This window comes from Phoenix dactylifera, unplaced genomic scaffold, assembly GCF_009389715.1.
Source record: "Phoenix dactylifera cultivar Barhee BC4 unplaced genomic scaffold, palm_55x_up_171113_PBpolish2nd_filt_p 000519F, whole genome shotgun sequence".
Classification (NCBI taxonomy): domain Eukaryota; kingdom Viridiplantae; phylum Streptophyta; class Magnoliopsida; order Arecales; family Arecaceae; genus Phoenix; species Phoenix dactylifera.
The window spans coordinates 12,763-27,843 of record NW_024067931.1 but is presented as its reverse complement, the minus strand read 5'-3'; the positions used below and the strand labels follow the sequence as shown (position 1 = coordinate 27,843).

At 42.7% G+C, this 15,081-nt stretch overlaps 1 protein-coding gene across 2 annotated transcripts; it reads right to left on the bottom strand.

The window, feature by feature from the left end:
* Positions 1–1,249: 1,249 nt before the first annotated feature.
* On the bottom strand, positions 1,250–14,283 carry LOC120106286 (probable small nuclear ribonucleoprotein F). Of its 2 annotated transcripts, XM_039119265.1 has the most exons (5): positions 14,082–14,283; positions 2,398–2,485; positions 2,251–2,288; positions 2,075–2,139; positions 1,250–1,693 (listed from the first exon to the last, which is right to left on the bottom strand). In XM_039119265.1, exons 1-5 carry the CDS (start codon positions 14,085–14,087, stop codon positions 1,630–1,632), a joined length of 261 nt encoding a protein of 86 aa, XP_038975193.1. In that variant the 5' UTR covers positions 14,088–14,283; the 3' UTR covers positions 1,250–1,629. The 2 variants fall into 2 exon arrangements, with proteins under 2 accessions (XP_038975193.1, XP_038975192.1); XM_039119264.1 differs by lacking the exon at positions 14,082–14,283 and having other exon boundaries at positions 2,398–2,578.
* Between the last annotated feature and the right edge of the window lie 798 nt (positions 14,284–15,081).

Here is a 15,081-nt window from a genome sequence, read left to right as displayed (position 1 = left end):
TCCTCCCCCTCCCCCTCTTCCCGCCCACCTCTGCCTCCCCCTCATCCCTCTCCCCTCCTCCTCCGCCTATTCACCCTCCTCCTCCTCCTCCCTCCTCCCTCCTCCTACTCCTCCACCCCTCTACCTCCGCCCCCCATCCCCATCCCCTCTTACTCTGCATCCCCCTCCGCCTTCTCCCCCTTCTTTGCCTCCTCCTCCACCCCCTATTCCTCCCTGCTCCCATTCCTCCTCCTCCTCCTCCCCCTTCTCCCCCTTCTCCTCCACCTCCCCCTCCTCCTCCTCCTCCTCCACCTCCCCCTCCTCCAACTACCCCTCCTACCCCTCCCCCCTCCGCCGCCTCCTCCCCACCCTCCTACCCCTCCTCCCCTCCCCTCCGCCGAACAGAAGGATTCTGTTCGGTTGAGGGTTGCCGAACAGAAGCCTTCTGTTCGGCACTGGATCGCCGAACAGAAGCCTTCTGTTCGGCGATCCAGTGCCGAACGGAGCACGAAACGGAGGAGGAGGAAGGGGGTGTACTGAGAAAATTTCAAGGGCAATATGGTAATTACACTAAAGGTTAGTTTGGGTATTTTTTTTTTAATTTTTGGGGGGTGTCCTGAGCAATAGGGGGGGGGGGGTATTTAGAACTACCCCTTGCTTTATTAATGCCAACCACATGGGTCCGGATCTGATGCTGAACTACAAAAACTGTCAAGGATCAGCGGTCACTAACTGCTGCTAGTGCTGGAAATGGGCCGTGCCGTATGGGCCACACCCTGCCCAGGTCCAGCTTGAAAGTTTTTCAAGGCTTGGGAACAGGCATAGGCCAGAAACTTTTTGGAAATAGTGGACCGCGGCCGGGCCGGAACCCGGTCCCAAATCCTGCAGCGTGTGGCCTTCATGTGAAGCACGGTTGTAAAACTTATGTGCATCGTAGAACTTCCACAGGCACCACCCATCCATCAACTGAAGCCCAGGCTGACCATGGTCCATTTTCTCCTCATCCCACTGAAAAGATCCCATACACGCACACGCACTCTCTCTCTATCTATCTCTATCAGCTGAAGCCCATGCTGCCCTAGGCCAGCTTTCCCACTCTAATCTCATATCTCTCTCTCTCTCTCTCTCTCTCTCTCTCTCTCGCAATTCCCTAATAGAAGTGATGATACATTCAGCATGGAGTTACATGATTATCACAATCACATTCGCAGGAATTTTGAGATGGTTCGAAAACAATCCTACCTGTTGATTGATGAACAGAGGGCAGAGCGCAAAAGCAGCTAATATTTAGAATTTTAAAGCATCATACCATCATAAAGAATATTTAAAACATAAATATAGCAGCAAAGAAACAAGCTAAATCTTGATTTGGTTGGTTCATGCCAAGTTACCTGCTGACGGAAGCAGGGGGAAGAAGCGCAGAAGTATCACTTATATTTTGAATTCTAAGCGTGGATGCCATGACCAAGGATTTTGATACATAATTAACACAGCAATCAAGCATGTTTTTGTTTCTCCTCCTTGTCTTTTAATTCCCCACTAGAAGTGATGATATAGTGTGCGTTGACACTTTTGCTGCATATCCTACACACGGACATCTGAATAACAGCGAAAAGAAAAGTGGCTTCTGGATGCAAGCAATGCTTATCGTCATTCAGCATCTTCAATTTCTTCATCTTCTGGTACACCACGAAGGTACAGTACATTGTTGCATCTGGAATGCCATAAATGAAATGAAGTCAAAGACGATCATCCCCAAATCACAAGCAGCAGTCAGTATGAATTATATGACAGATTAGCAAAAAGGAGTCCGCACATCAAATGATGCCACAATTTTATTTCAGCTTCTCACAGGTTTTATATCATACAAAATAGTTTTTTTTTCCACATTTTTTATTCACTTCTCTTCCTCAGTATACATGTGTATGCAGAAGAGCCCAGAGGTTTTTATTTTATTTTAATCAGAATTACTCTATGCTGACAGATAAGGCATAAGAATAGCTTTTGAACGAGCCAACGTGACTTCTAATAGCAGATGTTAATTTTCTGAACATATAAATATAGAGCAAACACATTATGGGTAACAATTAATTACCTTATTAGTATCTCCCCAAGATTCCCTGAGAATTGCCCATCAATGTATTCTTCGGTGTTGGCAAGCTGCAGAGAAGGATCTTACTGTTAAATTGATCTAATTAATCAAAAGTACTATAACAATAGCACAAGAAGAGTGGGCAAAATCCCTAAGAGTAACTTTAAGAAAAGCAATACCTGCAAATTCATATAGGAATCTACTGAGACAAGATAACCTGAAAAATTAGAACACGAAATCGAGTTACATAAGATAGGAAGGATAACACTTGACGTCATGTAACCATGACCACTTGCAGATATAAAACAAGAACGTAAAAAATTTACCTTTGTATTCCATCCCCCACTTCAGTTTCACAATTACAGGCTTCCCAGTCAAGTTGTTCAAGAAAGGTTTTGGGTTAACTGGAACAGCCTGCAACATCAATAGAGACACAAGGTTGTTGAACCTTGATAATGTAGCAAGATAACTTTTACAACAGAAAAAGGGCATACAATCGTTAGAGATAATGCTTTACACACTGAAGTAAACAAATTATTTTGTTAAATCAAGCTGTTACTTTTTAAACTCCCCATTCTTCCGGAAGAAAAGAAGCTATTACTTGGGACTCCAGACAGCATGGAAGTACTCCAGATGCCAGGATCGTTAGTGTCTGAAACCCAGGGAAATTCCTACTGGTTCATGTTTCATTTGATTGGGCAGTTAATATTAGATGATTTAGGTACCGCCCTTTCAAAAATGTACTTCAGCCTTGCCTGCAATCCCATCTCTCCAATAGACATACAACAATTGATCTACAGAGCCATGTTGAGATCAGGACAATAAGTAACGGATAAACAAAACATAGTCTGAAGCATCATCGTTTGAAGTTTAAACCAAAAGCAAGAGTTTTGCCTGAAATGTTTTTGCTTTCCAGGCCTACAAAATCGAGATATAAAGTAGGCACATGCTCATTTCAGCTTGTACTGAATGAACCCACCTTGATGTTATCCAAAACATGATTTCAAGAGGAAAAGGCTAAGTTATAATGGCATCATTTTTAACTCTATTTTTGCCTATTACTACCATAAATCAATTTGTACATTCTTGACTGCTAAGTTTTCTACAATTTTTTTCTTATAATGATTGCATATAATAAATCAATTCGAATATTATCCAAACTACTGAATATGATCTACTATCTCCAAACTGCTTACAAACCAAAAATCATGCAATTTAGAGACTCCTAACCTATGCATCATATGGCTGAAAATGCTCATTCTTGGCCATTCAATGTGAAAGCTGGAGATCTCCAAATCACATGATTTTTGGTCTATAAACAATTTGGATATATACATCACATTCAACGGCTCAAACATCGGTCAAATCCCCATCTTCCGACTCAACTGACAGGATCCAACATGAGATCCAACTGGACCCTAGTCCACATCTCTCTATCTATCTATCTATCTATCTATTTAGATATAAACATATATATTCTATGATATGCTATACAAAATCTTAAAAGTATACAACTAATACATAATGCAATTACTCTTCTTATACACAGCCATTACAACTTTTGTCAAAATTAGACAGATCCCTAATCTTCCATTCATGAGCCCTGCATACCTGAATATTGATTTATTTAATATTTTTATTTCCATAGTTTTTTCCCTTATGATTTAGAGTATAACACCCACCATTGCATTAAACTTCATACTAGGTATATGCTAAAAAAAAATAGCCTACAAATGAGATAGTGAAAGGATATGGATGACTTTATTTGGATTTAAAACAAAACTATCAAAAGCAAATTTCTTCTAATATTAGATTTTAAATTTAATTATTTAATAATAAAGCAAAAGGAATGGGCATGGTATGATCCATAATAAGGACTACTACAATATTATAATGACTACTATGGTAATTTTGGACCCTTTCTATTATGCTATATATTTTCGATATGTGACCAAGTAGCAATAATTATTTATTACTATTTCATCTTTTTGGCTATTATATAGCTATTGAGGGCCAATGTTTAGAACTCAGGGACTTGGCTCAATGATGCGGGATAGAGAATTTAGGGAACAAGATATGAAGAGAGGGGGGGGAGAAGATCTGGAATCCACCAGATTCGAGGAATCCTCCTCTAGTAGTCTCCAATCCGGGAGTATCTTTGCCAAAGCAATATTTTCATTCAAAATATTCTGACTTAAACAACAGACATAGGGTTCCATACGTAGCCCCCTATGTAACTATCCATGATCCCAACAAGTGATCATGTAACTACCCATGATCCAACAAACATCATGGGACACTAAAACAGCTAAACACTGCCATAACAAGGTGGCTAAAAACAGCAACTAACATAAGGACAAAAATGCATAATAAATAAAAAAAAAATACACAAGAAAATAACACTAGGTACACAAGGAAATACACTAGGGCTCCTGCATATGGACCAAAGTGTTATGCACGCCGGCGACGCCTGTAAACGTGCTGAAAACGGTGGTCTATGTCCTCACCAACTCCCCTCAGCTGAGAAGAGTTCGCCTCTGGCAAAACAAAGCTCTGGTAATGCTCCAACAGGTCTGAAGCAAGTCGTTGAAGCTTATCTTTGCTAATCTAGGTATCATCTGACTGAGGTCGACCATGCCATCTGACAAGATATCGCTAATATCCACCGCTCTGCGTACTAACAATCTGATCATCCAAAATCTGTTCCACTGTGTCCGTGATCTGCGGAGAAAAAGGTACAGGAGGCAAGACAGGAGTAGGAGATAGGTTTTCAAAATTGGATGTGAGGTCAGTATCAGGCTCAGTGAATGGATCTTCAGGAATAGTTGTCGGACCTCTATAAGCAACTAAGTCTTCTACATTAAAAACTGGATCAATCCCAAAATCACTTGAAATATCCACCACATATGTATTAGATCCAGCCCGTTTCAAAATTTTGTATAGACCCATATTTCGGGCATGCAATTTCCTAACGGCTCTCGGTAGAAACCATCCAGGTCTGATTCTGATCATTACATCATCACCCACTCGAAATTCTTGATAATGTCGACGCAAGTCAATGGCCATTTTATATCTCGCATTATTGATCTCAATTTTCTTATTAATCTCTTTATGCAAGTTTTGCATGTGTTGCGCAAAGGACTCGGCGGTCTCAGATATTTTGTTGTTAGGTGCTACTGGGATAAGATCAACAGGTTTTCACGGGACGTAGCCTAAAACAATTTCAAAAGGACTCAAACCAAAGATCCTGTTCACAGAGCTGTTGTAGGCGAATTCAGCTGTGGATAGGAGAAGATCCCAATTTTTCGGATGGTCACCCACTAAAAATCTTAGAAGGTTTCCTAGGCTGCAGTTGACCACCTTAGTTTGACCATCTATGGAGGTGATATGCTGTAGAATATTTCAACTTTGTGCCCATAAAATTCCAGAGGATCTTCCAAAAATAACTAACAAATTTGACATCTCTATCAGTCACTATCGATTTAGGAAGCCCGTGGAACCTAACTACCTCGTCATAGATTATCCTCGCAACCTTGGAGGCGTCAGAAGTCTTGGAAGTTGGCAGAAAATGTGCCATCTTAGAAAATCGATTCACTACTACAAGAATGGAATCATGCTTACTTCTAGTCTTTGGTAGCCCTAGCACAAAATCCATACTAATGTCCTGCCAAAGACGATCAGGGACAGGAAGGAGGGTATATAAGCCAGTATTTTGTTTGCGCTGCTTGGATAAGTGACAGTACGACACTGACTAACAATTTTTGCAACATCCCTTTTCAAACTAGGCCAATAAAATTTTTGTTCGACCATATCAATGGTCTTATTTCTACCAAAATGTCCAGCTATTCCTCCCGCATGCAGTTCCCAAACAAGAAAATCTCTAAGGGACGTTTGAGGGATACACAACTTGTTTTCTCTGAAGAAGAAAACACCTACCATGAGGTAGTCACTATTGTCCCTGGTGCGACCTGCTAACACGCTAGCATAAATCTCAGAAAGTCTGGACAAGATGCATAATCTTCAATCATACGCTCAAATCCAGTGACCTTTATGCTTACTGAAAAACGTAACGCTACACGTCGGCTTAAGGCATCAACTGCCTTATTGTCAATTCCAGCTTTATTACATAACACGAAGGTGTATTCTTGAAGAAATTCAGCCCACTTTTCATGTCGGAAACTCAATCGTTTCTGGAAATTCAAGTATCTCAAAGCTTCATGATCGGAATATAAGATGAATTCTTGAGGTAACAAATAGGGACGCAGTGCTTGTACAACTACGTAAAATTCTGTCATAGGTGGGATATTTCCGTTTGGCATCATCATTCAGCTTCTCACTAAAGTATGTGATAAGATGTTTTTCTTGGCTTAAGACTCCACCTATACCTATACCAGATGCATCACAAGAGACTTCAAAAACTTTAATAAAATCGGGAAGGCGCATGACCGGAGCTTCTGTTATTCTAGTCTTGATCTCTTGAAACGCCTTTGAGGCTGCGACGGTCCAATAAAATTCACTTTTTCGGATACAATCCGTAATAGGTGCAGTGATCGTACTAAAGTTCTTGATAAACCTCCTATAAAAGGTGGCTAAGCCGTGGAAGTTTCGCACCTCAAATAATGTAGCGGGTTCGGGCCATTCAAGAATAGCTTGGACTTTTTGTGGGTCTGCTGAAATACCCTCGGAAGACATAACAAACCCTAAGAACATAACACGATCAGTCATAAATGAACACTTCTTAAGGTTCGCATATAGGCTTTCTTTCCTAAGCGAGTTGCAGACCAAATGTAGGTGCTCAAGTTGTTCCTTGCTTTTGCTATAAATTAAGATATCGTCAAAATAGACTACAAAAAATTTTTCCATGAAAGGTCTTAGCACTTGAGTCATGATTCGCATAAATGTGCTAGGTGCATTTGTCAACCCAAAGGGCATGACTAGCCACTCGTATAGTCCATCCTTGGTCTTGAAAGCTGTTTTTCATTCATCACCAGAGCGGATACGAATTTGGTGATAACCACTCTTAAGGTCAATTTTGGAGAAGATAGTGGCACCCACCCTCATGTTGAGCATGTCATCCAATCGTGGTATTGAAAATCGATACTTAACCATTATCTTATTAATTGCCCTGCTATCCACACGCATTCTTCAGGTGCCGTCTTTTTTTGGCATCAGAAGTGCAGGCACCGCGCATGGGCTAAGACTCTCGGATAAATCCTTTTTGAAGTAGTTCATCAACTTGTCGTTTCAATTCAGCGTGTTCAATCAGATTGAGTCTATAATGAAGCAAGTTCGGAAGAGTTGCCCCTGGGACCAAATCTATGCCGTGTTGAATGTCACGCATAAGAGGGAGCTCATCAGGAAGGTCCTCAGGGAAGATATCCTTAAATTCTTCCAGAACATGATGAACTTCATTCGGAAAATCTATTTAGAAATCAGGAGCAACTTCTTTGGAAACTAACACAATAACTATAGATTCTTGGGTTGCTGCTTTCTCAAACTCCTTAGGACTAATAATTTGAAGGCACTTTTCAACCTTCACATCCTTCTTTTCAGTAATAGAGAGCCTAGAAGGCAAAGAGTTCAGACGAATTTTCTTTTCTTGGTAAAAAAAAGAACAGAAATTGGATTTGCCATAAATGGTCACATCCAAATCGTAAAGCCACGGTCTGCCAAGGATGATATGTCCAACATCCATGGGAATAACATCACCAGACCTTATCGTTATATTCAGAAAAGTTAATTTGGACTAGACAACGCCCAGTGACCAGTATGGCGGTTTTATCCACCCAAGACACATTATAAGAATTAGGATGAGGCACTGTCTTTAACTGTAGCTTCTTGATAGTTCTTGTGGATACAACATTGACGCTACTCCCTACTGTCGATGATAACTTTACAGCTATGTTCGCCACATTTGATATAGGTGTGAAATATGGATCGACGCCTCCAGTCATCATCTTCTTGGTTAAGTTGTGTAAGGATACACCTAACTACGCCTAAAAGAGTGGGACCCTCAAGTGAGGCGGGCTCCTCACCTTCATCTGAATCTTCAAGGGTCTACCTCAAAGCTCATAGACCAATTCATCTTCATCATTTCGTTCTTATTCGATGACCAGTGTTTTCTTAGTGGGACATTGGCTAGCTCTATGCCCAAAACCAAAACATCTGTAACACTGATCTCGAGAAACTTTGGGTGGTTCGCTTAAAATTTTCTTATTCTTTTGATCATTAATTTTTTGGGAACTTTGTCGCTTGATTTCTAATATTGGGCTTACCCCAAGTGTTAGTTTGACTACCGTGGGTGAACTTGTGGTTGGACTCCTTAAGATCAAAACGTCTAAAGGTTGTCTTATTATTGTAATACTCAATGTCTTCGACAAGTTGATAGGCATGTTCTAAAGAATTGACCTCGCGTAGAATAAGCTCTTTTTGTAGGTCATCTCGCAATCCGGACCTAAACTTAGAAAGAAACAACACAATCTCGCGTGCATCGCATCACATGAAGAACTCATCAAAGCGAGCGATGTACTCAAATACAGATTTGTTTTCTTGAGTCAGTCGTTGCCACCGATCTAACAAGCGACTCTTATAGGATACAGGGAGATATTTTTCCTTTAATTTTTCCTTCATTTCATCCCATTGTACCACAGGGGGTTGCCTAGCTCTAGCAAGCATGTTTTCTACTGTATTCCAATGTAACTTGGCGGGACCAATGAGCTTCATTTTTGCAAAATGAACTCTGCGATCTTCAGATAGACTATACCATTCAAAGTAATGGTCCATATCAGCGAGCCAGTCAATGAAGACTTTTGGGTCGAGGCGACCATCATAACTTGGTGCTTCTATTTTAATACTGCACATTACACGCTCATCTGGTGTCTCACGCGTTCTTAGATAGTCCCTCTGGTATTGTTGCCCAAGGCATCTTAGGCAGGGCGGTTCAAACTCACCAAGTTCAGACTCTCCATCATTGTTAGTAACTTGGAGGTTAGTGATTGAATTTTCAGCCAAAGCGAGTGTTCAATCTAGTTTCAAGGTCAGTAATCCTTGCCCCTAATCTGGTTTCTAGTGCCGCAATGGCATCTAACACCTGTTGGTTTGGGTTGGTAGACATCTTATGTGAGTAGGATGTACCGCTGCGAGTTGTCATGCTCTAGAATACGACAATCCTAAATATAAAAATTAACATTCAGATTAAATCAACAATCTTGAATAAAAGACTTATGATAGAGTCTCGGTTATTTTCGAATTAGCACAGGTGATAACTAAATATCAAGGCCTTAGATACCGCCAACTTTGGCCTGGGTCATGCAAAATCTTTGCAAGTTAATCTAATGAAAGTGGGGTCTTTCAAATTGATTAGGGCTTCAACAGATTTAAGTAAAATTTCCTAGTTGCCTTTTGAGGATTTGAAAAAAATAACTTGTGAGGCTCAATATGTGTTTTCAAGAGGCACAGGCCCCTATAAAATTAAGGTTCTATCTCAAACCAACAACATGAAGTAAAAGAAATAGCAATCTAAAGATAAACTAGTTTATAAGAAACGGCTGAAAAATTATTTAAAGGAAAGGTACGATCTTTTCTTACATATCTGAATCAGTGGAAGAGATTAGATGTCAGAGTGCGGAGCGCAGAACCGGAGTCCAACGATTTGTGGAGGAAGCAGCTGGAAGACGGCTGAACCCCTGATCCTGATCCGGGCCGCGAAGCAACAGGCCAAAAGAGCCACTCGAGCCCACGTGGAAACGGGCCAAATGCTGAGGGGGGTCGGCCCGCTTGCCCGAGAGAATTGATGTGGAAGGGATCCGAAGCTTCTGGATTAGCTTCGGATCCTTCTTGGCAGCGGAGAGAACGACGTCTGAGGAAGACGCGGAAAAAAAATCTGAGGGGGATAGAGAATCTTCGATTTGGGAGGTGATGGAAGCGGCGAGACGGTGTGGGCGGAGGCGATGACGGAGGTCGGAGGTGGCGGCGCGGAGGAAGAGGGGTCTCGGTGAGATGGGAGGGAGAAGAAAGGGGATTAGGGTTTGAGGGATTAGAGATGGGAGGGAGAGGAGTCTCGGTGAGCTAGAGGAAGAGGAAAATAGTGAACTCGAGGGTTAATGGAGGGTGGAGACAGCAGGGAAGATGAAGGAGGTGGCGTCGTGACTGGGGCAACGGCAGAGGCGGTCGCAGAGGAGATCGGTGACAGCGGACGAGAGCGGCTTCGCGGCAAAGAGGAGAGGCGAAGTGGCGGCAGCGAAGGATGGGCGCAGTGACCTGCCGGCGGCGGCTCTACGGCGGCCGGTCGTGAGGGAGACGAAGAGGTATTTCCTCTTTACTTTTTTTTTGTGACTAGCTTGTGCGACTCACGTATGACTCTCGTGGGGCGGGCACGTGCAGCTTTTTTTTTCTTTTTCCTTTTTTTTCTTTTTTTTTCTTCTTTTTTTCTTCTGGGTGGATCCAGGGCTAATGAACTTGGTAACGGATGGGGAACTTACCCATTAACCGGTGCTCCCTCAACCTCCCGACAGTTTTGGGAGGTTGTTCTGATCTCTGTGGCTACTGCTACAGAGTGGATCCTGTGGCCTGCGGTGGTGGACGACGGATGGTCACGAAACCCTTGACTGGTTGGTAAGATCATAGGAGAAGAAGCCTCCCTTTGCTCCTTCTAGTGAGAGCCGATCGAGAGGAAGGAGAAAAGGGACGTAAGACTCTCCCTTTTCTACGCACTGTGCACTGGTCGTCGGCGCTCAACACGCTCCAGCGTTCGTGGTGCAAAGTATGCCGTGAAGAACTCGTGCAGCATACGAAACAGAGGCAGCATGTCCATATGCCAGATCCCTAGGTTGATGACTGCTACGGGTGAACCGAGAGGGGGGGTTTAGGGAGGGGAACAAGGAGACAGTATCAGAGCTTTGGCACAGAGGCAAAGCCCTGGCTGGCTCTGATACCAAACTGATGCGGGACAGAGAATTTAGGGAACAAGATATGAAGAGAAGGGGGGAGAAGATCTGAAGTCCACCAGATTCGAGGAATCCTCCTCTAGTGGTCTCCAATCCAGGAGTACTTTTGCCAAAGCAATATTTTTATTCAAAATATTCTGACTAAAACAACAGACATGGGGTTTCATATGTAGCCCCCTATGTAACTACCCATGATCCCAACAAGTGATCATGCAACTATCCATGATCCAACAAACATCATGGGACACTAAAACAACTAAACACTGCCATAACAAGCTGGCTAAAAACAGCAACTAACATAAAGACGAAAATGCATAATAAATAAAAAAATACACAAGAAAATAACACTACACTAGGAAATAACACTAGGGCTCCTGCATATGGACCAAAGTGCTATGCATGCCGGCGATGCCTGTAAACGTGCTGAAAACGGTAGTCTGTGACCTCACCACTCAACTTGTCACAGGGGCTAGGTCACAAGTCCCCAATTCAACTACTGGTTAACCGGGTTCAACTAGTGGATACATATTCACTTACTCTCCTTCCCTTTCCAAACACCAATCAAGCAATATCTCCTCCCAAAATTCAAACTACCAAATTTCTCTTCCCTACCAAATGCTTGGATCCAATCCCGTCCTAAAACTAGAAAATAAAATAAAATAAAATACTTGATTTGGTCAATGTTTTTAAAACTAAACCGAACTAGGCAATTCAACCGGTTGAACTAGGAACCAATCGCTAATTCAGTCTGATTCAAAGGACCAACGAGCTAGAAGACGCTTCTTCCTCTCTCTCCTCCCCATGGAGGCATCTCTCGCCTCTCCTTCCGCCCTATCCTCACCCTCCTCCCCTGTTCCGAAGGGAAGAAGCCCTTCGACCCCAATATCAAAGCCATCAATGGCTCCTCGGCAAGGGCATCTTCCCCACTCCCAAGATCCTCCATGCCTTCCACAAGGAGACACGGAAGGCCCTCCTCCGAACCAAGAAAGAAGCTCTCGAGGATGAATCCCCTCCTCTCTTCGCATTCCAGAGGTAGGCCCTAAAGGAGAAGGCCCTTCCACACCATCTCCGTCGAGTACCACATTGCACGGAGGAGCGAGAAGGCGCTAGCGCTTGCTGGAAAGCTGTGATGCACGGAGAAGCGTGCAGGTGCTAGCACTTGCTAGAAAGCTGTGAGGGAGGTCGAATAAGATTGATTTGAGAGGATTTATGCACATGGAGTGGAGGGGGAGCCTGAAAGACAAGCATTTGGAGGAGCTCAGGGTGATGCTCGCTGAGAGGAATGGAGAGAGTTTTCAATGGCTTCTAGAGGACGACATGGAAGAGGGGTTTCAGTGGCTTCGGACTTGCTCTTCAAGGCCGACCTAACCGTCGATCGGACTGATCGACCCAAGAACCGGACAGTTTACCAGTTCGCTGTCCAATCCAGTTTTAAAAACATTGCATTTGGGTTGAAATAGCCACCAAATTGCAGGGAAGGAAAACAAGAAAATAGAAAGGGGATTCGACAAGTACATCCCGGTTCCCACCAAATCTGGTCGTGTCACCTTTGCTCCCATTGGAAGTAGCCACCATGCCTTCACTTCATAGGGATTGACCGGCATTTGATGGTTGTGCTATTATGATTAAGGGAATTGAGAGAAAGAACGATGTAGCCAAACAATGGTCATATTCTTCCCTACATCATCAACACAGTTTTTTAACCTATAGTGTAATGTGTCGAGTGGCGAATCAATTGGAACGACCTGCCTGGGTCTCCAAACATGGTTAATGTCTAATCATGAACTGCTATTATCATAAAAATTCAAACCCATCAAATTTTGATTGGGTAAAAATAGATATTAAATTTGTTCTAACAATCAATAGTAGCAACTTGGAGGCAAACAGCTAGAGAATAAAACAATTGAAGTACTAGACACACAAGGGAGGAACTCTAGATTAGCGATTACATCATCATCATAATATACTTGATTGTTATGTGACTCTTATCCAATTCGTCGATATAATTTTTTAAGTTAAATTTCCACCAAGAAAAAAAACATTTGATAAATGATACTAATCCCACAAAAATAATGAAAAATATAGAGCATTATGAAATATCATTACTGGATTTTATTTTTTAAATTAATAAAATAATTCACACAAAAAAACAAGTAGATGGTACTTCTTGAGACTATCTGAAATTTAGTTATAAATCCAAATTTAGAACAAATTTTAGCTTTCACATTTATGTAATGAATTAAATTCTTCATAATAACTGAATAAATAATCAATACACTTCTCAACGTGCATGTGCAAAGCACATGCCAAAATGACCAGCAAATATTCAAGTATCCTAGTAACCAGGAATTTATATCTCCTAATTAAATGAAATGATGTCTTTCAAGTATCCTAATAACCCTATGATCTCATTATACATCAATCCATCAAGTCAAATATAATAGTAATAATTGATAGCAAAAGCATATCATTCAAGTATGGAAAAAAGTTATAAAAAAAAAACAACAGAACGAAAGAAACTAGGAAGTCATAAGGTTAACTAAAATCCCATAATCTCCTTTGAAGAATGCAATGAAGAGGAATATAGAGAACAAAAGCACAAAAAGAAAGAAAGAAAAAAAAAATGTCACCTAATATAGCAAAAAACAATGAAGGCATATACAAAAGATCTGAGTTCAATTGCTGAAATTTCAACAAAAAATTACCACTTCCTTTCACATCTCAATCAAGAACGGTTCGAACTAAGCAATACTTATGTGCATTGCTTTCTCTAAGCTCAGCATAATGGATTCTTTAGGCCACAGGTGGTTGCAGCCCTTGCAACAAGACGGCGCGGCAAGACACCGTCATAGGGTTCTAGGGTTTGATATACGATTCCCAAAAACATTTTTCCAAAAAAAATTTCAGACAAGTTGGGGAGAATCCAGGTTTCCTATAGGAGTGTTTATGCTCTTGGAGATGAGATGTGCTAGGGCTGGGGTTACGGTTAGGGTTTGGTTTGGTACAAGAATCGGGAGAGAGATTTCCCGTTGTAAACGATGGTTTCCAATGCGAGGGAGACTTACCGCCATGGGAACGAGAAGCAAAGCTTGGAAGGAGACACGATCCTAGGAGACACGATCCCAGGAGAAGTGGAAGCGAAGAGAAAGCGAGAGATCGGACACGAGGGAGGGAGGCAGGGAGCGATCTGTTTCTCTCGCTCGCCGGATCCAAAAGGGGGTTTAGGGTTTTTAGTCGGTGTGGCGGGGATGGGCTGGGCTAGGTCATTGAGCGAGCTGAACTGAATAGGTTAAACTAGAGTTCCCGGTCCATATACATTTTCTCATCTTAGGTCTGTTTGGAGGAGCTTTTGTAGGACCGAAAAGTATTTTCTAACCTTTCAAAAATACTTTTAGATAAAAAATAGTATTTGATAAAGCTGTTTTAGCTTTTTCAGAAAGCTGAAAACAGCATTTTGGCAGAAGCTCCATTTTGGAGCTTTCCGAAAATGCTATTTTGAAATTTGTTGGAAAGCTCTATTTTTAACCAAATTACCCCTACTTAAAAAAAAAAATTCCTCCCCAACCCCCCCTCCTATTCTTCTCCCACCCCTCTCACTCTTCCCCGCCGCCGCCGCCCCCATGGTGGGGAGGTGTCGAAGAAGAGGAAGAAGGAGGGGTCTTCCCCTTCCCGCGGCCGCCGCTGGCTACGATGTCCCCGTCACGGATGGAGAGATGCCAAAGAAGAAAGAGGTCGACCGGTCGCCGCGGATGTCCCCGCCCCCACGGTGGGGAGATGCCGAAGAAGAGGAAGAAGAAGGGGGCGCCCTCCCGCTTCCTGCGGCCGCCGCCGGCCACAACCTGCCCCCTCCCGCGTCTGCGACGGGCTCAACCCCTTTCCGGCGTCGTCGACCTCGCGAGAGGAGGGCACTTCGCAGGATGCCGGCCATGGCCGCCAAGACTACCACAGGCGCCGCCGGCCACGGCCCGGCCCCCTTCCGGCCCCGCCGATCGCGTGGGAGGAGAAGAACGGAGAAGGAGGGAGAGGAAGGAAGGAGAAGAAAAGAAGAAAAAAGAAAAGGAAAAA